The sequence below is a fragment of the Mytilus trossulus genome, chromosome 9, assembly GCF_036588685.1.
Source record: "Mytilus trossulus isolate FHL-02 chromosome 9, PNRI_Mtr1.1.1.hap1, whole genome shotgun sequence".
In the NCBI taxonomy this organism is placed as follows: Eukaryota; Metazoa; Mollusca; class Bivalvia; order Mytilida; family Mytilidae; genus Mytilus; species Mytilus trossulus.
This window is the reverse complement of record NC_086381.1, coordinates 4,274,107-4,299,364: the sequence shown is the minus strand read 5'-3', so window position 1 is coordinate 4,299,364 and position 25,258 is coordinate 4,274,107. Positions and strand designations below refer to the sequence as shown.

The 25,258-nt window shown below is 31.9% G+C and overlaps 1 protein-coding gene across 1 annotated transcript; it reads left to right on the top strand.

The window, feature by feature from the left end:
* The first annotated feature begins 1,716 nt into the window (after positions 1-1,716).
* On the top strand, positions 1,717-18,861 carry LOC134684995 (arylsulfatase I-like). Its single transcript, XM_063544323.1, has 14 exons — positions 1,717-2,474; positions 4,283-4,394; positions 7,188-7,239; positions 8,010-8,113; positions 11,324-11,430; positions 11,830-11,894; positions 12,297-12,401; positions 13,062-13,125; positions 13,465-13,562; positions 13,903-14,039; positions 15,001-15,059; positions 16,091-16,196; positions 17,234-17,535; positions 18,332-18,861. The coding sequence occupies exons 1-14, from the start codon at positions 2,375-2,377 to the stop codon at positions 18,499-18,501; spliced, it is 1,581 nt and encodes a 526-aa protein (XP_063400393.1). The 5' UTR covers positions 1,717-2,374; the 3' UTR covers positions 18,502-18,861.
* The last annotated feature ends 6,397 nt before the right edge of the window (positions 18,862-25,258 follow it).

Sequence of the window (25,258 nt, the reverse complement as noted above, 5' to 3'; positions counted from 1 at the left end):
GACGGGAATAGTGTGTGAACGGAAAATTGACGAGAATAATGTGTGGACGGTAAAATAGACCGCAATAAGTTGTGGACGGTAAAATAGACCGCAATAAGTTGTGGACGAATAGTAGACGGGAGTAGTATGTGGACGGAAAGTAGATGGAAATAGAATTAAACGGGAAAAGTGTGTGGACGGAAAGTAGACGAGAATAGTGTGTGGACGGAAAGTAGACGGGAATTGTGTGTTGACGGAGAAGAGGCGGGAATAGTGTGTGGACGGAAAATAGACGGGAATAATGTGTGGACAGAAAATAGACGGGAGTAGTGTGTGAACGGAAAACAGACAGGAATTGTGTGTTGACGGAAGATAGACGGGAATAGTGTGTGGACGGAAAGTAGACGGGAATAGTGTGTTAACGGAAAATAGACGGGAATAATGTGTGGACAGTAAATAGACGGGAGTAGTGTGTGAACGGAAAACAGACAGGAATTGTGTGTTGACGGAAGATAGACGGGAATAGTGTGTGGACGGAAAGTAGACGGGAATAGTGTGTGGACGGAAAATACACGGGAATTGTGTGTGGACGGAAAATACATGGGAATAGTGTGTGGACGGAAAAATAGACGAGAGTAATGTGTTGAAGGAAAATAGAAAGTACTTACAGATGCATATGGAGTGAAGAAAAATACTTTATTTGATAAAAATACAGACAAAAAAATGTTTATGAATATTTGGAATTGACAATAATTATGGTTCCTGTTTTTCTAGAAGAACGAAACGCTATAAGTTTAACAATCATACAAAAAAAGACAAAAGAAATTAGGTTAAATACATATACAATTTACCGTTTTCGTGCTAAGACTGGAAATTTCCTTTTTGATAAATAAAATAAAAAAATTCGACTTGTTATAATATTTTTGTTTCCCTGATATGCAAAGCGACATCATTGAATCAAAAGACAGTCCAATCACTTTCGCATGAATTAAAATTAGCAACGAGGCATTTAAACACTTTGAGAACACGTTTTGTATTACATGTTTCATCTCTTTTATGGTAACCGAGATCGAATTACATTAAATGTTTTTTTTGTCAAGCTAAGGTGACAGAAATAGCCGGTAATCAGAGCGAAATGAAAAGTCAAACCACCACCATAAGTTTAATCCGCACATATTTTCTGTAACACCACTGTCCCAAGTTAGGGTCAGAGGGTTTGGATAACGCTAACATGTCTAACACCGCCACGTTCTGTATGTATGTGTCTGTCCCAAGTCAGGAGCCTGTCAGTAATTCAGAGGTTGAGTTTTTTGCTGTGTTATATATTTAGTTTTCGTTCTTTTTTTTGTACATTAATAAGCCTTTAGATTTTTTCGTATGAATTGTTTTGGGGCCTTATATAGCTGACTATGTGGCATGTGGTTTCCTCATTGTTCATACGGTGACCTATAATTATCAATTTCTGTGTCATTTGGTCTCTTGTGAAGCGTTGGTAATCATACCACATCTTCGATTTTATACTAGCCCCTAGTTAACCTGTAGGCCACTTTAATCTCTATCTAATTCTAGTAAAAAAATGAATTTCATCCCATGCAGTGGTAATGTCGATATCTGTCGGGTGAATGAATTACTGTACATTGAAGAGGGTTCAAAGTCCATAACGTGCTTACGGCAAATAGATGTTAATAAAAGTTTAAAGAATTTGATTTTCAATTTAACTGTGTAAGATCTGCGGATAGTTAACTACTCAGTTTGTGAATGGTGATCTTTTGAATAACGATTCTCTTGTGTGTCTTTAGAGTCAATGGTTGACAGGTGTACACCTGAACACGATAGTTATCTAAAAAACACTTAAAATTCGCTAGAAAAGTGACTAATTATATCAATTGGATCTGTAAGCATGTCGCATTCAGAACATTTTAATATTATAAATACAGACCTCTTCTGGAGAACGATTTAAAAGTATTTATCTGGGTATTGACCTTTTGAGGTCAACCAGTTTAGTTTTACATAATATTGTTGACACACAAAAAGTTGTTAATCTATTGAACAATATCTGATATGTGATATATTAGTTATAAACACGCGACCTTTTGTGCTGTAAATCAACCAAGAAACCTGTATATATATATACACACACACTGTTAGCAGTATCTTTATTGTAACTATTTTGAGAGACCTGTCATAACCGTTCATTCCGAATTCGAAGTATTTGTGATTAAAGCTTAAGATATTTCACATATCACTGCATCTATTTTTCATTTCCGAGTTATTTTTTAAATATTTTATTTCCGATTTCCGCAATTTTAATTGAGGTACTTGGAATCTTCACTAACTGGATGTGATGACGACTGCCGGTGTTTGTTAGTGAATTATTGTGAAATTCTCTCTGACAATGGATACTATATATTCATTTTATTTTATGGTGACAATATTTTCCTTAGTCAGTGCATATCGGAAACCAAATATAATTTTTATTGTTGCTGACGACTTAGGTATGTATGGGTAAATAAAGCAACTATAAAAAATATATCATTTATTCTGAGAAAGAGAGAGACAAGAAATATTCTTATTGTAATGGAATTGATAAAGCATGTAAAATAATAAAGATGTGGTATGATACCCGAGAAGACAACTCTTCACAAAGAGACTTAATAAAACTGAAATTAACAGCTATAGGACACCGTACGGCCTTCAACAATGAGCAAAGCAAATATCGCATAGTCAGCGGTGTAGGTATATATATATATTTATAGGTAATGTTTTATCCTTAGATTTAACTAAGATGTGAAAAATTGTATATGATAACTGAGAAATGTATGAATGTATTATGATTTTGTCATGAAAATAAATTTGAATCGCACGACTGTGGTTGTTTTAAATCCATGTCCGCACGTCTGGACACTAAATCCTATACTAAACCCCCTGTGAGCTATAATCGCAACTTAATGTTGTAATTTCAATCAAATTTAAATTATGGGAAAGTAGATAGATATTTTTATTACAAAGTATTACATTAGTAATTCAACATTACGCAATTGTAATGGTTTATAGCTACGTAATTTTAACGGCCTATCGCATCTAATGTCGAAAACAGGCTTGCTGTATAGGATAATCAAAGGACGAATGTTTTGTTAATAAAATCACGTTTTGATGCAATGTCTTTTCATTACACTTGCACTACTGCACTATATGTCATATTCATAATTAACAATAAAGGGGGTCTCATTAGGGCATTACTCTATGGCTTCTTGTATCATAATACATACTGCAAATAATAGACATTTGGTTGAGACAAACAAAATATGGGGTCTGATGTAAGAAGTGGTCTCTCCTATAAATATGATGCATTGTTTTTCTGAGATTGTTTTACGTGTTCATTTGTAAATCCAAGATATAATCTATGACTTCTTATATCATATACATACTCAAATAATAGACTTGTGGTTGAGGCAAACAAAAGATAGAGAACGGAAACCGATTATGGGACGTTCGTACGGACCACTGAACGGACATACATACGGACGGACGGACGGGTAACACTTAATGCTCCCTCTAGCATGTCTAGTGACGACGGTGGCAAAAATTGACATGTTCTAGTATTATTTGACGTTTAATGAAAGCGGAGAAATATGGGTTAGATTTAGTTCATTGACCGCATTACTCTAGATATAAGATATACCGGGGTGATATAATCATTAACCTTTAACTAAGTACCTAATCAAAGGGCAGAGTGTTCTCTTTTTAGAAAAATTACACTTGGTTAGAATTTAACACGAAAAAGTTGGAAAAAAATGTTGATTTAATCAGTTTAATTCAAGTCTTAAGGGACATATTTAATGAATAAAGGATATATATACTGAACTAGCTAGAACTAGTTTAGACTTACATTTACTAGTATTCAAGAGCATTTCTCAAGTCATCAACCTCGTGACGTCTTATCTAAGATGTTTTTCTTTCAATAATCCGAAATTGTTTAGTCAGCAACCATTTGATTTTCGGGGGGGGGGGGGGGGGGGGGGGGCTATAGATTTTTTTTGGGGGAAAAAGTTTGTTTCCAGTTTTGGGAGAAAAAAAAATTTGTTCTTGACCCTGAGATCTTTTGATGTCGTCCCTTACACAGTACATGATATATTTAAGTGGCATGACGATGAAATTTTTACAAATCATTTGAATTATCTATCGTAAATGATCTTACAAATTAATGTAGCCTGATGCAGTCTCAGACATAATTATATTAAAAGCAAGTCTGAACCAGTGACAACTCTACGATTGTATATATATACATAACATATTATTTTAGGTTGGAATGATGTCGGATGGAGAAATCCAAAAATAAAAACACCCAATTTAAACAGACTTGCCAAGAATGGAGTTATACTAAACTCTTCCTATGTCAGTCCCACATGCACACCGTAAGTTTGTTCATCAGTAAACTATATTGCTTTCGGTGCAGGTTTTATCCATGGTATAGAAATATTCCGTATACACCTAAGGAATGACTGTAAAAAAAATCTGTCTATGAAGAAATAACATAAAAAATTTGGTGCACATTGGGTTATTTTAATGTGTGCACCACATTTTTATGTTATTTCGAATAGATTACAAATAAACTGTAAATAAATTTCAACGATGTTTTTAGCTTGTTTTTTCCTTTATGGAAACTAACTGTACTTTCAACATGAACCGCGACGAAGACACCAATAAAAGCGTTCGCTCATTACAGAATCATAATAAATAGAGAGAATCATGACACAAAGAGATGATATACGCATGTAAAACATGAAGCAGTAATAGTACAATAACTACGATTTTGCTGTGACTATATGCCATCGACAAGTAAGCGAGTTACAAAATGGATGACAAATTAATTTGAAGCCATGATAGAGCTATACAAATTTGTTGATTATCAAAGATGTTACATGTATATATACTATAATTCTACTCTATGATAGCAAATAATTTCAACACTTTTTTCGACCAGCACGTGCACTTTAGAGTGATTTCTATTTCTAAATACATTTCAAATATGTATATGTATTTTTAGTAAGAGTTATATTTGTTACTGACATTATCATTGTATACTCGTAAGACGTGCAGCACCATTGATAACATAATAATAAATATTTCTCAATATATCATATTTCAATTACGTACAAACTAATATTATTAACTGTCAATTGCTTTTTACAGTTTAATCTAATGCATGGACTTTGGACTCAATTTTCATACGAAATTATAATTTTTTCCAACTTCCCTATGCTACCAAGAAATAACAAATAAAAATAAAATTCATGTAAAGGATGGTGTAGAAATACACGTTGGTTTTACGTCTTCAAGTTTCCAGTAAATGTTAACTAAGTGTAGAATCTAAGTTATGTTTATCGTACTATATAAGATAAGATATTTTATTTTCCAATTATGGGCCCCAAAGGGCATAAACATTACAACATCAATAATTTTTTTTTTATAATACAATACAAACAATGAGATAAAAAAAAAAAAAAAGTTAAACGAGAACTATTTAAGTTCTTAAAGAATACGTAGATAAAGAATCTATAATATGTTTTTTTTTAATACTAATGCATTTTATTGCAAGTGTGGTTGATATAGATAACAAACAAGTAGCCCAAAAAGAAAAAAAGAAAAATAGATATCCACATATGTATAGTACACAAAAAGTTGGATCAATTAAATATATAATAATTAGCCAAAAAGAAAGTAGAAATTAAACATGTCCATGACTCATCCTGTGTCAGCAGCAAATAGGAAAGCATTATGGTTTCCTAAAGGCAGCTGACACCAGGGGGCGATACCTTATGGGCCATAGGCATGTAAAATGTGTGTAAATGTCTCTTTCCTACCTGTATCAAGGGAAAACAAGGAAGCATCATAGGTAACTTGAATGCAGTTGATACCAGGGGACGATGCCTCAAGGATATAAGAGAACATTTGAATAAATAATATATCTTAACAATTTTTTTTTTTTTTTAATCGGCTAGTATGTTTGTGATATTCAGATGAATATAATTTTCTATGTCCAATCAAATGTATATACACACATAGATCTCCTTTAACTAATCTTCACTAAGGAAGATGTTTGTATATAAAATTACATATTATTTTAAGTAACTCAACACTTTCTACACTAAATAACCAGATAATTTTGCTTTGACTGTTCATATGATTAAAATAAGAATTATATTGTGCAATACTAGCTAACATACAATTTCTATCATCCTCAAATTTGTTACAATCAAATAGAAAATGAGCCTCATCTTCGACAGTATTGGAAGAACATTTATTACATATTCTGTTAATTCGGGGAATACCCTGATATCTACCTAATTCTATTTGTAATCTATGAGAAGATACACGTAATTTAGTAAAACTTCTTCTAAGTTCAAAATTCTTGATCAATGTTAGATATTTTTCAAAACCAAAATTTGTTTTATATAAAAGGTAGGTTTTCAGTTTACTGTCTGAAAATTTATCTATTTGTTTTTTCCAACAGCTAATAAACAATATTGATAGCTTGGTTTGTATATATTTCTTAAATTTGTATAAGGATTCACAAAATGGAGCATTTATGGCATTTGTATAGTCAATACCAAGTATTTTAAAAACAACATTTATTGAACCATACCATGATGTTATATTCATGTGATGTAGTGTCTTTGATTGTGTATATGCCTCTTTTAATAGAGGAAAATTATCAATATATATAATATAATATGCAATAATATTTTCTACGACTTCGCATGGGGCAAGCCTTTACTATATTTTATATGTGATAATATTCGAGATAAAATAGTAATTATTAAAGAATATTATCACAAGAAATGTTGCGTTAAATTTATATTACAAATTCATTGACCGAATTTCAGAGATGAAATTGTTAACACATTTTCAGAGATAAAATTGTTAACACATTTTAAAAACAAAACATAATAACAAAGTTTCAAATAATCACAATTAGAACTGTACAAAACTCTGGAGAAATAATAAAGCTACATTAGATCGCGTATGACTGGTATATTATTGGTTTTGGACATTGTGTAAAGTAGAGATTTACAAGACAATAAAATGGCATGTGGCGACACCAAAAGACTGATAAAAAAGAAGTCCAGTATATATAGTTTCTAATATATTTTATATCGAATCAGATGTAAAATTAATGACTATATGAAGTTAGTTTATCTTTGCAGATCTAGAAACAGTATATTAACGGGAGTTTATCCATTTAAAGTTGGATTGCAGGTGAGCCTCCCCCTTTTTTCTTACAAAGTGTTCTCTCCAAATTATTCCTTTATCTTTACATCTTGTAATGCATGACAAGTTCACGTGTGATAGTTAAAATTATAAACTTTAAAATCGGAGTTTGGCCGATTATTTTAAACCAGTTTTAAAATGATAAAAAAAAATTTCAATGTGTTTTTTCAAAATGAATTTATTGAAATTTATGCAACTGGTCAGACTTAACAGATATAAGAGCAAATTGGAGAGATCACTTCTAAAAACTTCCCATCCACTTGTAGTTAAGGTTTGATAAATCTGTTGAGCACAATACAAAGTTGTATAGCAGACGTGCCGATATCCCAATTGTAAACTTTCCTAAACAGAAAAGTTATCGTTTATTGTTACTATAATAGCACAATAAATACACACATTGAAAGTATCACTTCTCGATATCTTGACATGGAGTAAGACATGATAATATATATATATATATATTTTATACTTATTTTTTTTTAGCTGCAAATAGATAAGTACTAAATTTCATTAGACCGAATACTAGTAATCTGTCTCTTGGCGTTTCATTTTTACATTTCGTATTTCCTTTTTACCATTTAGATTTTTGTTGGGAGAATACGTGTTCAAAATAAAAGAAGGAAAAAAAGGTCAAAATAAGGAAAATAAAATATGGCAAGGGTAAAATATGGACACAGGAGACAGAAAAATTCAACCATCTCATGTACCTTTCTAGATGAGTTTCCAATGTAACCATACTATCTTATTGTATGTTTTAGCATAGTTCTTTACTACCACAAGACACTAGACATCTGTCATTGGACACTCCGACCCTTCCAGAGAGGCTGAAAAAGCTAGGATATTCCACTCACATGATAGGAAAGTATGTACACTATCATTAATAATTGATTGTTTTATTTAGCTCAAAATCGTGTTTATTGATAATTGCTATGCTTATTCTGGTCGGCAATGGGTGCTGCGAGTGGCATACTAAAATATCTATTATCATGCATGTACAAGATATAATTTTTGACATTTGGATAGGGCATGGGAAAAGTTGAGATATACATTAACCCATATTTGAATACATTTACACCCATTTAAATAGAATTTTTATTCATTTATGCCGGTCAAATTTTTACTGGTCAGTACAAATTTCTTTTAAACTACATTTCAGGTCATTAAACATACATATCAATATAACAACGTTATAAAAGAATTTTCAATTTGAAAAGTTCAGAAATCGATCCGTTGACACTTTTATTAAAAATATTAACATAAATGAATCATTGGATTATTATTTGGCTTAAAACTTTGACATTTGAATTTTACTACACCATTGCTAAAAGATCACAAAAATTAAGAGGTTTAGCTAAAATATAAGTTACTTACTCATAAAAGAATAATCAAATATTTTTTGAAAGATAGAAAGAAAAAAATATCTGCCCCAAAATAACGTTGTTATTTTTATGTAACTACTTGTTTTTAATGTTTTAATTATCCTGAACTTTGACCACCCATCGTTTCAGAGAATATTTGGCGATTAGGGAAGTTATAGAGAAGTCACGATTCCGTACTTACATTTTGATTGTCAAGTTACTCAGTATTCACTTATAGTAGGAATTCCTGTAATGAATTAACGTATTTCCTGGCTTAAACATGTCAGTGGTTGACCAATGGCATTTTTTTGCCATCATAAATTGTAAAATGTTGTTACCAATATAAAATGCGTGTTAATTCTTTATTATACCTCCCTCTCCATTTTAAGAAAACATAACAGCAGCCGATGGTTAGATGTAGGCCACAGTAGTAAATGATGGGAAACAAACAAGATATATATGTTAAGATGACATTTATATCTGAAAGAAACATACAAACGTGGACAAATGTTATTAATTACTTTTGGTTTCTTTGTACTGTTTGGGTATTGCATTCTATATACGGGTGCGGGAATTCTCGCTACATTGAAGACCCATTGTTGGCCTTCGGCTGTTGTCTGCTCTATGGTCGGGTGGTTGTCGCTTTGACACATTCACCATTTCCTTTCTCAATTTTATATAGACGTATATATAACAAACTTCCATTTTCATATCGAAACCCCATTTATACAAATTAATCACACCAAATCTTGAACGCAAAAATATATAAAACCCGATCTGACCAATCGAGAGAATGTGTGGCGTATATATTCGGCCATGCGATGAAATCAAACCAAAGACACAAACCAAAAGACGTCACTGTGCTTTAAATAATCATCACAAATTAAACGGAACAACTGAGGCACACATCTTCCACAATTGTTTTTCGGTTACTGTTTTGTTTAGATCAGATCAGACCGTTGATTTTGGTTTTGTTGAATTGTTTTATATTTTGTCTTCCCTTGGGTTTTGTTCACTGCAGTTGGCAGTAGGTCCGAGTACACAGTTATCGTCCTTTGATACGAATATAGTCCTTAGTGTGGACAGTGTGTTACTTGCCAATTTTTGTTATACCCCTTCCAAATTTATTTTCTCCACGTTTTATGCCTCATATAGCAGGTCGGGAGGTGAAATGACACTGTAAAAAAATTTGAGTCATAAATATTAATGGTAAGTAGTGATAAGGTCCAGCTGAAAAAGGTAAAAAAAAATAGCACTTCGGAAGCTGTCAAAAGATTTCAAGACCCCCTTAAGTTGACATAAAATTGTCCATATTTTGAGTTAGAGCTGATGAAGTTTTCTATAATTTTGATATAATTTATCCCAAAAGAAGTACAACACACTGTCAAAATATTATTGAGAAAGCGCAGGTGGGATTTTTTGATTTTAATTTATTGTCCAAAAGAAATGCACTACAAAATAACTGTGTACTCGGACCAGTACGGTGACCTTTATTTAAACACTATCTCTACTAGATATTTGTCTCATAAGGCAATCATTCAACATCTCACCCTTTTATAACGATAGCTAACAGCTTAACTTTACTGGTCTTCATTAATAAAATGCTCTATTGAAGAAAAAGGGTGTCCTTTTATTTTGAATATAAATATGAACAAAAGGTTAATATGTGGACTATACGCTCGATAGACCATAACAACAAAAAATTCAAGACATCTAGAGGTTATCCTACGGTGTTCAGGGATGAATGTTCATTTTGGGCTAAATAGTCCCATGTAATCTATTTAACTAATAACGCAAAAATGAAAGGGTAGACTTTTTTTATGAAGACTAGAAAATTACCGTTCAATATTCTCAGTTCCGTTTTGTATGCAATGACAACCGTGGAAGTTTTAACCTCACTACAATTTTATTTTAATTGTTTGAAAAAAAAATATGGTGCAATAATAGGATTACAAGTTTTCCTATCGGAGGCTATGAATGTCAATGACTCTTCGCTTTTTAACATTGAATAGCCATTGGTCATCATTTAAACATTAGATTGTATTCAGTAGAGTAGAAGTACTAAATATTTGTTTATACTATATAAGCGGGTCAGTTTGTAAATAGTTTAGATAAAAAGAAATCACGCCATCACTTGACCGTTTATTGCCAGGTTTCACTCAAACTAGGTCTGTATGAGGTCATCGGCCAACCAGAATTAAGACCATTATCTAGCCAGTGACCTTTTTGCCCTCACTTCTATCAATTTTCCTCTCATAGAACTCACTGGTCACGGGAAATACAAAAATTATTGTATACCTATATAATGCATGATGGATAGGGCATTCTATCAAATATCATCTGCATGTGTATTTAGCGTAATTTACGAGTTACAATTCAAGAATATATTAGACATACTTAAATGACACAGCTGTGACTGGTTGGAATCAAATTGACCTGGATATTCAATTTTCCTATTGAAGGTTGATGACTCTCTTTGGACACTCCACCCCTTTCCAATAAAACTAGCAACCACTGTATAATCAACACCAACAATGAATTAAACTATCACAAATCAGACCGTTGATTTCAAGTTCCCCTATTATATGTATTGGCTTTACGATGACCTATAGTTACTCACCTTTTGTTTCTGGTAGATACTTGTCTCCTTGTCATCATATCATATCTGCTGTTTTTGGAATACTGATAATTTATTTCTGCATCTTGTTTTTCAGATGGCATTTAGGGTTCTGTGATTGGAAGCACACACCTGTACATAGAGGTTTTGATTCTTTCTTAGGATTTTTGAATGGTGGGCAGGATTACTATAAGCATAAAAAAGGTAAGGAGATATCACATACAAAATAAAATTCTACTAAAATAGAATAAAACTTACAAACTAAAAGAGGACTTTGATTTTTCATATATTTTTCTTAAGATCCAACGATAATTTTCTTCCTTGAATGATAACTTTATAAAATCATTGTGTTACAGATGAATTTAATAATAGGCCTGTCGTCTTAATAACTTCAATTAAATATACAACAGTTCATCACAACCGGGTAACATATGGTTATACAGACTGAGTGCTAAAACCTCAATTTTTTTTTTCGTATGCATTTTAAACTCAACGATGTTAACATCAGTGCTGTTTTTGTTTTTATTCTAAAGAAATCTATGATATAAATTCATAATACTTGTTTTGTTTAAAAGGATTTTTACATAGATTTATTCATTTCAGAGAATGCCTACGATTTTTGGTTGAATAAAACAGTTTATTATCCTCCAAAGGGAGAATACTCAACGGTAAGATAAGACAAGCACACCACATCTTCCTATATCTATGTTATGCCGAATTCACAAAAATACTAAACTCCGGCGAGGAAAGTCTAACCGAATGGCAAAATCAAAAGCGAAAACACATCAAACGAATGGATAACAACTGTCATATACCTGACTTTGAACATGCAATTTCCAATGTAGAAAATAAAACAACATATTTTAATCAAAAACGCAAGAGCAAGATTTCTAAAATTGATATTTGAATTTAACCTTTACCAAATTTCCAGGGAAACTATTACGTCCTCTTTGAATCATTTAATTAATCAAGAATTAAACATTTTCTTTAAGGAAAGGTTGTAAAATACAAAACATCTCGAGAACGTATATATTTAACTTATATTGTTTCCAATTTACTTATCTTTTCAGAAAACGTTTACTAGGAGAGCAGTTGACCTTTTCAGACAACACAAAGGGAAAAAGAATCCAATGTATTTATATCTGTCCTACCAAGCAGTTCACACCCCTCTTCAAGTATGCTCATTCATGACATCTATATTTTTATATATAATTAACATATAGATTTTGGATTTTGTTAAACGTATGTAGTATAACGAAATCCGAGTTCTATATTTTAATTAGAGTGAATCATTTTTAAGGAAATGTATATTTGAGCTAGAAATTCTAAGAAATGTTTAGTCTAAATATGATTGTATTTTAAATTTTTTTTGCGAGTCTATATCTTAATCCTATTTGCGCGTTTGTATTTCAATTCTAATGCTGAAATCTCCGGTAGTAGTACAAAATTGAAATTTTTCTCCAATTAGTTTTGTCCTCACTACAAACAATTGACCCATAACGTTATATTTGGAGCTCCACATATACCAGCACGCATCGTGCCATCAAATAGCACATGGATAATTATTATGATATTTCCTATTTATGTCTTCATCTCTTCAATGACAAAGTTCAAAGAAAATATATATTTAGAAGTATCATTTGCTGACAATAATTCACCACGGACATACCGTGTGTACAATGCTAGTATGTTATGTATAGATGATTCTCTTATATCTAAACGGATTACTGAAAAGACACGTCATTCTACACTTGTATTTATTGAAAAACCATCATAGAGATCCTTTTATAAAACCATTCTTTAAAAGTGAAACAGGATTCCCTTTGCTATTTCAGGTTCCCAAGAAATATGAGCGTATATACAAACACGTTACAAATAAAGATCGACGTACTTATAACGGTAAATATAAACTTATTGAGAATCAGTAAATTTGGGTTTAATATATCAATGGCAATTACAGTTATATCATTTATAATCGTCAAGGACAATTCATTATAATTGACTGATTTGCTTTGTCTATCAGCTCATAGACACAATTTTTCATGTGACCGTGACGTCATCAACGTTTTTCCATGATTTATATCATAAAATGGAATTAGAATTAAATCATAAGGACTGACTATAACCTTTTCTGTCTTTTCGAAATCATAAATAATGTGGTGCACACCCACTAACCTGCTTAGCTCCTTATACACGGCATAGGAAATCATTGCAATATGTTTGATTATACTATTACAGGAATGGTAACGGCTATGGACCAATCTGTTGGTACAATTCTCTCTGCTCTGAGGAAATACAAAATGCTGGGCAATACAATTATTGTATTTACTACTGATGTAAGTTACTGGTTGAAAACCTCGTCATGACTTTGAACTGAACAACACCAATACAAGTGCTATTTTTTTCATTTTTTTCTGGTGTTTATAGTGTATTTGTGTCACGAACCGACAACCTTATTCTCTTTTTCCACCAGTTTTAAATGTAACTATTTGTTTTCTAAATTGTTAAAATTGTATTGAAGAATTAGTGCTGTATTAGTGGAAGGGGTACAAAAGTTGACCCTCAACAGTTTTTTCTTTTAAGGTTAAGGCATTTCAAATTTAAAGATTAAAAATGTGTAAGCCGTATTACAATTAGCTAACTATTATTTTTTATATATTTGTTTTATATCTTCAGAATGGAGGAGCAGCAAATATTGCAGGAAGTAATCTGCCTCTCCGTGGGTCTAAGACGACATTGTGGGAAGGTGGTACTCGTGGGGTCGGGTTTGTGTATAGTAAGAGATTGTTCAAGAGGAAATACGTTCATGAAGGGTAAGTAAAGTCTTATTAAAAGAGAAATGGTGGCTCAAAATTCTACCATTGCAAGAAGCTTCAAATGTGAATTCATTATATACTTTATTTTCAAATACTTAACTGAAAATAAATTAAAAATATACAGATGGAAACTATTACAGTTTATTGTACCAACCAAAAAGCATTTATAACAATGGAAAATAACTAATAACAGTTTGTGTAATTTTTGTAACATAGAAGAAGACTATATTCATTATTTTTTCAATTGCTCTTATTTGACAAGATTTTGGCAACACATATACGATCTCTTAAAAAAGAGTAATTTAGAGTTTTCAATAAAATTACAACACATGATATTTAGATACAAAATAACAGACAGCAAGTATTACACAATAATATTTTTTATTACAATTATTAGTTTTTCAATATATAAGTCATACTATGTATCTGAGCAGAAAACCAAAAAAAACCCATAAACGTCTACAGAATTTTTGTTAATGAATACACCAAGAGAGTAGATATCAATATTAATGGACATAAGACAATAAGTCCAATGTTATTTTCAATTAAAAGAAAACATAATCAACGAATAACGTTTTTTTATATATTTTTAATATAGAGTTTTGTAAACAAAATGTATGTCAATTAATTTAATCAGCTGATTATTCCCTGGGTAGTAAGTGGATTGTAACAGGGTTCGCTAAGAGAAGCGTGGAATCTTGATGGTTTATTTAACAAGCAATATATGATGAACAAAATTATTATGTAGTTAAAAAAAAGAAATGGGAAGGGAAACCAGCATCAAGGGAAACACATGGTCATGACTAGTACCGAAGGAAGTAAAGACAATACGACATTCCTTAAATAGCCCAATAGTAGCATAATTCAGGAATGTGTTAAACTTTCTTCAGTTCACTCTTTATTTTTTAAGAATTACTGCTGAGGTATTTACAATATATATATATAACATATTATTTAGGTTGTTCCATGCTGTTGATTGGGTGCCCACATTGTTAGCTGCGGCTGGCGGTAAACAAGGTAGGATTTTTACTTAGTTTAAACAAATGTGAACAAATTTACAAACAAAAAGGATTTAATGCGCTGAATTTTTCACCAAAATGTTAACGCAAATTATAAAATCGACACAACTTCATTTGGTGTAAAAACAATTGATAAATCATATGCTGGTAAGAGGTCTTTTTTAAACTATCGAATTTGTTTTGTAATATTTTTTTTTGACAATTATCATAAATACTGCCGAATAAAGGCAAAAGTAGTATACCATTGTTCGGAATTCATAAATCGATTGAGGGAAAAACAATGCCGGGTTACAAACAAAAACTGAGAGAAACGCATCAAATATAAGAGGAGAACTACGACACAACAGAAACACACCACTAAAAGGTAACACACACGTAAACGAACTTTTATAAAACAATGGTAATTTTCATGACTTGGTACAGGACATTTAATAAAAAAATTGTGGGTTCAACCTGGTTATGTGGCTAGTCAAACCTCCCGCTTTGAAGACAATGTTAAATATAATTAAAATGACAACATTACATGACAGGACTACAATACAAATAAATGAACATATAGGACAGAGAAACACACACATAATAGCTATCAAAGGTACCAGGGTTATAATTTAATACGTCAGATGCGCGTTTCGTCTACACAAGAATAATCAGTGACGCTCAGATAAAAAAAAAATCGAAAGCCAAAACAAGCACAAAGTTGAAGAGCGTTAATGAGACCCAAAAATTCAAAAAAGTTTTGCCCAATACGGCTTAGGTTATCTTCATGGGATTAGAACATCCTTAGTATTTAGAATAGTTCATACTTTTGCAAACGATAAATTTATAAAACATGACTATATAATAGATATACCTTATAACACCGAAGTGGTGACTAACTACAAAATAAAAACGTATACATAAAACAATCTAATCAGCACATAAAAATCACAGCCGAAGAGATCAACACACAAAGTGACGTCACATTTGAAGATATACGTAAGGAAATCTTTAACATAGTTCAGACGTACATATCTTATTCTATAATTTTAGACAAGAAATTAGATGGAATAAACCAGTGGCCTATGTTACGTGGAGGTAAACCATCTAAAAGAAATGGATTCGTCTACTCTATAAGTGAAACAAGTGCTGCAATACGGTAAATAGAATACACATTGTTCAGAAACGAACTGGGTGACACATGTTGATCAGAATCTGTTGATCCCAATGGAGCTGATTTTTAGTTTTCGATGGTGTTTTTTCTATACTGATGTTTGTCGTTTTGGCCTTTTTGCCTTTCGCGTTGTCAGTTTATTTTTCGACAAGTGTTCATTTCTTTTGCCTCTTTTTTTAATTATATTGTTTTCAACTTTGTTTCTTATGTGTACCCTCCCTAAGAAATAAATCAACTATAAATCAAGTTAACGAAACAACCACCCAACGAGGCTATAAACTAGAAAAGACAGCCAGAAGTTAAATTAGACAATTTCACTACCTTGTTCATACTCTGTTTAAACCACAATCATACATTTCTCCATAACACATTTTTATAGCGTTGATGTTATGCATTATAAACCTGGTACTAGTATTATGATGATGTATTACAATCACAAGGACGATGAATCTGCTAAAGTATGTTTCGTCACCGAAATATAAGAAGATTGAAATGTTAGCAAATATTACAAAATGTCCTCATTTTCTTTCTTGTAAAAATAATATGCATTATACTTCAATCTATTCGTCTACCCACGGAATAGATTACTAGTATCTAAGCTGTAATTGGCCAAATATTTAGGAATGTTTGGTCCTCAGTCCCGTCCTCAGTGCTCTTCAATTTCGTACTTTACTTTAGCATTTTTTAATTTTTTGACCGAGCGTCCCTGTTGAGTCTCCTCTTGAAGACAAAACGTAAATCGGTCGTACAATAATTTAATCCTGGTATATATGATGAGTTTGTCTATATCTGAAAATTTAGCCATTTTAATTCAGCCATTAAAACAAAGCATGTAACCAATTTGACAACTCCAAAGAAAACATGTTTGTTTTATTATACCCTCTCTTGAACATGTATGTCACGTGTGAATCAACTTGACAACACTAAAGAAAACATGTTTATTTTATTATACTTTCTCTTGAACATGTATGTCGTGTGTGAATCAAATTGACAATTCACTTCACATGTTTATCTTATTACAGAATTGGTGACTACAAACTTATTGTAGGAAGTCCAGGGATTTATAACCAATGGTTTACAATACCCAAAACAAAGTCGTTCTGTAACAGTGGAAAAGTCGCCGAGGATATATTTTTATACGATAATTTGAATAATGCTGTCCGTAATATAAAGAGTTACATCAGTTGGTTTGGAAGTACATTGCCTGGGTATTCTTATTGGCGACATTATAAACGATTACAAGCTCTACAGAAGTGTAAACAAAAGATTAAGGAAGAAAGACAGAAGTGGGTGTTTCCTAAGTTCCTCTTATTTAATATAAAAGGTATGAAAATAATGAAATCTATCTAGAGATATGCTGTTAGTTGTTATAGGTTAATTATATCCCGATAGGTTAATATTATATGCGGTATACACACAGGAAACCAGAATGTGGACGCCACACAATATTCTACATACAATATTATATTGTGTGTTTTGTATATGATTCTTTGTCTTATTAAGATTGTAACACAGTGATAACAGCTGCTACCGTATTTTGACTCTTTATCTGACTATGTCTGTTTTGTTCGCGCATCGTTGTTAAAATCACGGAATTTGTTGCGACTGTCATAAAAGTGAGAGGTTTAGCGCTATAAAACCAGATTCAATTCACCATTTTCTACATTTGAAAAAAACTGTACCAAGTCAGGAAAATGACAGTTGTTGTCCATTCGTTTGATGTGTTTCATTCTTTGATTTTGCCATTTAATTAGGGACTTTCTATTTTAAATTTTCATCGGAGTTCAGTATTTTTGTGATTTTACTTGTTTCTTCATGTAACATTCTACATACAATGAAACTTTCTACATATAATGATACATTCTACTTATAATGTTACATTCTACTTATAATGTAATAATCTACATACAATGTAATAGTAAGCATACAATGTAATGATTAACATACAAAAAATGAAATATTCAAGTTCAATGAAATATTCCATATACAATGTAATATATAAAAAAAAATTAAAATTTGCACAGCATTGTGCACAGAATAAATATACGAATTTCATTGTAGTTTGTGATATTTTAGTAAACAAAACACATATGACAAATTGTTTTGTCTTTTTGTTATAGAGGACCCTACTGAAACCAAGAATCTGGCCGGAAGTAAACCAATGGTATTCAGGAAATTAAAAAGTCGTTTGGAAAGATACTGGAAAAGAGCTAAGATTTTCCCCAAGCAATCTACATTCAGTAATAATACTGGAATAGTCAATGGAGTCTGGACACCTGGGTGGTGCTAAATGTTAGAATATTTGAATTCATGATTATTAGCTTACAATTACAGACGATTAGCTTACGTTTAGATTTGCCAAAAAAAATTGAATGGCAATGCTTATTTCAGAAACAGGCTTTGAGTATTATTAGATGAGTGTGCAGAATGAAAGATTTGGACTGATTGCTGATTGCGTAACGTCATCACCGTTTAGAAGTTCTAAATATAGTTTGTTAATTCAACAATCATCCTTGCTTCACAATTTCATTAGTGTTACTTATATGTAGGACAGTTATGTCTCATAGTATAACAAGAAGATGTTATAATCTGATCGTTACTGTGTACAATAGTTCAGAGTTTTATTTATAAAAATGTTTTTTATATTTCATATATTCTTCTATCATGTTGACATTGTTAACTATTCTTAAGATGTGCATACTCTTCCGGAGCACATGATATCACTCCCGATCATGTTGACATTGTAAATTTAGCTTTAGATCCACATACTCTCCCGGAATACCTGAGATCATCCCCAATAATGCTGCCATTGCTATCTCATCTTTCGATTTGAATACCCTTCCGGAGCACCCGAGATCATCCCCTATCATGCTTACATTGTAAACTTAGTTTAAGATCCGCATACCCTCCTGGAGTACCTGAAATCATCCCGATCATGCAGTCATTGCTTACACATTTTCAAAATTGAATACCCTCTCGGAGCACCCGATCATGCAGCCATTGCTAAGTTGTTTTTAGATTTGCAAAAAAACAAAAAAATCCCGGAGCATGCCGACATAGTTCATTCATTCCTCTGAAGATATGCATACGAGATAGGATTTGCCGGCATAAAACACATAAAATAATGAGTGAAAATGAACAATAAGACACAGACCAAGGAAGACCGTCTAGCAAGAAATTGATCATCTAGAAAAGCCTGTCATTGATAATGAGCTACGAAATGGATGAAATAAAAAACCATTGACAGAATGGAATTGCAATGAAAAGAAAAACGAAGATCATACAGCAAGCAAAGATTCTTCACACACTTAGCGACAAAACAAATACAATCTCCAGAATGACGAAAATGCAACAAAGTATTTCATAGCAACAATTGACCCAGAAACATGAGCAACACTGCAAAATGGGTGTTATTTGGGTTCTCAAGAATGGTAAGCAGATCCTGCTTCTTATTCTGCACCAGTTAATATAAAATTGAGAATGGAAATTGGGAAATGTGTCAAAGAGACAACAACCCGACCAAATAAAAAAACAACAGAAGAAGGTCACCAACAGGTCTTCAATGTAGCGAGAAATTCCCGCACCCGGAGGCGTCCTTCAGCTGGCCCCTAAACAAATATATACTAGTTCAGTGATAATGAACGCCATACTAATTTCCAAATTTGTACACAAGAAACTAAAATTAAAATAATACAAGACTAACAAAGGCCAGAGTTCAAGAGAAGTCCGAGTCTGATGTCAGAAGAAGTAACCAAAGAAAATAAACAAAATGACAATAATACATAAATAACAACAGACTACTAGCAGTTAACTGACATGCCAGCTCCAGACTTCAATTAAACTGACTGAATGATTATGATTTCATCATATGAACATCAGGCATAATCCTTCCCGTTAGGGGTTTAGTATCATACCATCATAACATATATGAGAAGAACATAACCCGTGTCATGCCAACAACTGTTTTTAGAATAAATGTGTTTAGTTCCGACGCAAAGACCTTATCAGTGACTCAATATTAACGCCAAAATGTGCAATCTTTAATGACTTGACAACAGTATCGTAATTATATCCCTTCTTAATAAGTCTATTCAAAGGTTTTGTAAGTGTTTGAGGTGAATACTGACACCTTTGTGCTTTATACAGAATATTTCCATAAAAAATTGGATGTGAAATACCTGAACGTATAAGAAGTCTGCATGTTGAGCTATATTTACGAATGATGTCTTTATACCGATGATAAAATTTAGTAAATGTTTTGACTAGTTTGAGATATCGAAAACCCTGGTGTAATAATTGTACAGTAATACATAAATTTCTCTCGTTAAAATCTAAAACATTGTTACATACACGACCGAATCGTACAAGTTGAGATAAATAAACACCGTAAGATGATGACAAGGGAACGTCACCATCTAAAAACGGATAATTAGCGATAGTAAATGAAAAATCATCCCTTTTATCATAAATTTTAGTATTCAGCATTCCGTTAGTGATATATATATCAAGATCGAGGAAAGGGCAGTGGTCATTGTTAGTATTAGCTTTATTTAAAGTAAGTTCAGCAGGATAAATTTCATTAATATACATACTGAAGTCGTCATTATTGAGAGCCAAAATATCATCCAAATATCTAAAAGTATTATTAAATTTGTTTATCAGATGTTGTTTTGATGGGTCTTTGCTTATTTTTGTCATAAATTGTAACTCATAACAATACAAAAAGAGGTCCGAAATAAGTGGTGCACAGTTTGTCCCCATTGGAATTCCGATAATCTGACGATATACAGAATCCCCAAAGCGAACAAAAATGTTATCTAGTAAAAATCCAAGGGCATATATAGTATCAAAGCATGTCCAATTAACATAGTTTTTTTGTTTGAACAATTTATGATAAGGTTTTTAATTGTACCAAGTGTGCTGGTAAGAAGAATAGACAATTTAGTAGTTGAACAATGGCTTGAGGACGAAATAAATCTATATTTGTAAGGGGTTTTGTGTAGCTTCGGAAGCCAATACATAGTTGGGACTTTCATTGTATTTGGCTCTGCTTGTAAAGCGGTGGCTAAACGTTTATGTTTGTTACAGATTTCGTTTTCTGAAAATGGAGTCAGTTGGAATGTTGGAGAATTGGTGATTTCCTTTTTCAGAACCTCAATGTAAAATTTACGTCAAACAATAATAATATTATTAGCAGCTTTATCGGCCGGGACAAAAACAAATTCCTTGGCTAGTTCTTTTAGTTTATGTTTGATACGAGAAATAGGTTTATTGTGGTTATTGTTAATAGTAAAATGTTCTTTAAAATGTTGAATACGTATATCAACTATCTTCATTACTGAATTAAAAAAAGAGTCCAAAGATTTTTTGTCAGCTTTTTCCCGTTTTATCCATTTCACACAGTAAGTATGGAGTGAGTCGTGGATGATATAACGACACTCATTCCAATTAATAATTGACGGGGGACGATATTTAGGTCCTTTACTGAGGAATGATTTTAACTCTCGGTCTTGAACGATGTTAAGATCTCCTGTTATAACATGGGAAATGGGTCCATAAATATATTCGGAATTACTGCAATGACATGAAGTAGGTGTATTTTCACTGATATCAACATCTTTACACAATTGACTATAATTAAACACAAATTTCCGGGTAGATTTCTTTTAAATATAACAAATAAGAGGTAGCTCAGTATTGTCAAAATATCCAGGAATTTGTTCTTTAACAGAATGGTCGTTAAATATACCGGCAATATTTACAAAATCAAAGCCTTTATTGACATACTTAATTTTAATAAAATGTTTTTTATGATCTTCAGGGCGATCAATTTTGGGTAATAATTTAGAATAACAATTTGCCATAATTATTTGAACAATTTCATACTTAGGACTGCTATATGAAATTGTGTTGCAATCCTCCAAAATTGTATTTAACTTATTAATCGGTAACGAACAGAGTTTTGTTAACAGATAATGTCTGCCGTTGTTTTTTGAAATAGAAATAAGGTCCGAAATATTGGTATGATTGGCCCGAAATTTTCTTTGATTGCGATTTGTTCTACGAGTGTGCGAACGGTTTTTACGAACAGTTTTAGAAACTATATCCAAAATGTTAACGGAATTGGTTCTAGATATATTACCAATTCCCATGATATTATCATTTAGACCGAGAGGGTAAACTGTCTGTAATTTTTTAATCCAATTTAATTCAATTATTTTCCGTGATCGTACAAACTTTGAATGCGATTCACCAGGCTGCTTATTCACTACTTCTAAAGGTTGAACTGCTAAATATTTAAAAGGATGGTTGTGCTTCTTAAGGTGTTGGTAAATGATACTTTTGAATTTATTTGGGCTTTTAAAACGATACAGATGTTCTTGAGTGCGTTTAGATAAATATCGTCCAGTTTCTCCTACGTACTGAATACCACACCCCAGTTTGTTTCATGTGAGTAAATAAATAATACTGTTTGTTTTTCAAGTTATATCAGTTTCAAAATTTAAAGAAAATGTGCGACCACTAAACGTGGACCTTACTGTATTGTTGGTGGAAAGACGGGGATAATATGCACATGTATGCATATGGATTTTGTATTTACAATCTATTGAACCTATATTTTATTTATCTTGCTGCATTTCCAATACGTTTCCAATGTTAGCTTCTTTATATTTGGAAACTATAATTATAAACATGAATCATGTGGTATGATTACCATTGAGACAGCTCTCCACAAGAGACCATATTACACAGAAGTTAACAACTAAATGTCACCGTCCGGGCTTCAAAAATTAGCAACGCCCATACCGTATAGTCAGCTATAAAATGCACGGATATGACAATGTAAAACAAATAAACGAGAAAAAAGGCCTAATGAATGTTAAAAAAAACCCCGAAAAACAAATATGTAACACAAAAACAAACAACAACAACTGAACTACAGGATGTATGGACGTGACCGATTACTTGTACATCCAAAACATATAAAGATACTTAGAACAGATCTTTGAGTACTTGCAGTTACTGGCAGCTATTTCAAAGCCACTAACAACTAATAAAAAAATCATGCATCTGATACAAAATTATCTTTAAGTACACATCCAACATCCAATGGATTTAGTGTAAAGACGTCTTAAACAGTCAGAGATAAACCTGACCTTGTGCAATGCCAAGATACAGGTATCGATAGATTGTAGACCCATGAATGTGTATATGTACACAACAATAATATTTAGTTTGCTTTTAGTTTACTGATAACAAAATCAATATTAATACAAATAAAACAATATTCAATGATCTAGTAACAATGTTGAAATGATAACCTTTTAGAATAAATTTAATTAAAGGATCGATTAGTGTACCAGGATCGTTTCTAAATTTCCGGGCACGGTAGACCAAATTTCCGTAAAATGAGGATGTGCTATCCCGTTTGAAATAAGTTTTTCTACAGTTACAACCAAACTTCAAACCAAATCTTTATATCTATGGAAGAATTTAGTAAAAGTGTTAAGTAATTTGTGGTAAGGAAATCCTTATCTAAATAATTAGCCAGTAATACATAGATTACGTTCGTTAAAATCAAAAACGTAACAACATACACGTCAGAGCGAACAAGTTGTGAAATATAAAAATCATATCATGGTGTCAAAGGAACTTCATCATCCATAAAGGAAAAATTAACAATAGGGAACGAAAAGTCGTCCCTTTTGTCGTAAATTTTAGTGTGGAGTTGTGGGTGAAAAACCGAAATATCTAAATCTAGGAAAGGAAAGTTTTTAACGTTTAAATTGATTAATTCAAAGTAAGTTCCTTTGGGTAAATTTCGGTAGATTATTGGAAAAAAATGGTGATTATTTAACGAACAGCGGTATACTGCTGTTGCCTTTATTTGCTGAATATCAATTAAATTCAAATACAGGTCTTTACTGATTTTGGTCACAAAATGTGATTCATCACAGTACAAAAACAAGTCTGATATTAAAGCAGTTAGTGCCCATTGTATTACCTACAACCTGTCAATAAACGTTGTTGCCGAAATGTACTTTAAAATTATCAAGGAGAGAATTAACAGGTTCAATCATCTCGTCAATCCCTCTAGTATATTCATCTTTCTTATTAGAGAAGAAGGCTTTAAATGAGTTGCAGCAAACACATTTACATTCAGATTTACCTAACGACTTCCAGTATTTATTCAAATGGAAAAAAATTGTTTGAGAAGTTATGTTGAAGTATAGTGTTAAGAGTAGAAAATTCAAAAATGCCAAAAGAATCAAAAGGACAATCAACAGCACGTACTTTATCTAAAACATCCAAAGATTTTTTTACATTCCAAAAATAGTTAATTCCACTATTTGCATATATTTTATTACAATAGTCTTTGATACTTGTTAAATCAATTAAAGATTATAGTTGCAGAACACTTATTAGAGGCCAACATGAAGCAAAATTTTACTGGTATTTTGTGTAGTTTGTCACTCATACTGTAGTACTAGAAAATAAAACATTTAAAGTCATATGAAAACAGTGACTGGTGAAAAATAATGTTTATCCAATTCCTGAACCAATGTACATATCATTAACTTAGTCTTCTTTTCACGATTTTATCCTTTTTTACGAAAAAATATCGTATAATCGTCATTTTTTTCTCTCTGTCTGTTATTAATTGAAAATATGACTGCTTATCAATTGTCATGTTTTGAAGCCGTAGTTGACCGATTGTCACCTTATAGTAAACAATCAACAATCAAGCATGAATATTAAGCACATGTATAGCATGTTCAATCAGATAATAGTTTATTTAAATGACAGATCCATGCGTATTGCGATCACCGGATATTTATAATAAGGTCACGCTAATGTCACTTTGCATACGGAAAATATTTCGGCGAATTGATTCCTGGAAGGAAGCGATTAAAAAAGTAAATTTCTTCTAAATGTGAACAAATAAAAGAATTTTCTTTAGAAAAAAGTATATGTACAAAAGTTTGATAATGACAACTATCCATTTTGATATAAAAAAAAACATGTGCATATTTTTTTTTAGTTTG

What these genes read in the sequence shown, in the direction of transcription:
- LOC134684995 (XM_063544323.1), top strand. Translation starts at nt 2,375, where the DNA reads ATGGATACTATATATTCATTTTATTTTATGGTGACAATATTTTCCTTA. An exon ending in CAAAGGGAGAATACTCAACG is followed by an intron (nt 11,895 to 12,296) that starts GTAAGATAAGAC and finishes TTATCTTTTCAG; the next exon opens with AAAACGTTTACTAGGAGAGC. An exon ending in CCTCTTATTTAATATAAAAG is followed by an intron (nt 17,536 to 18,331) that starts GTATGAAAATAA and finishes TTTTTGTTATAG; the next exon opens with AGGACCCTACTGAAACCAAG.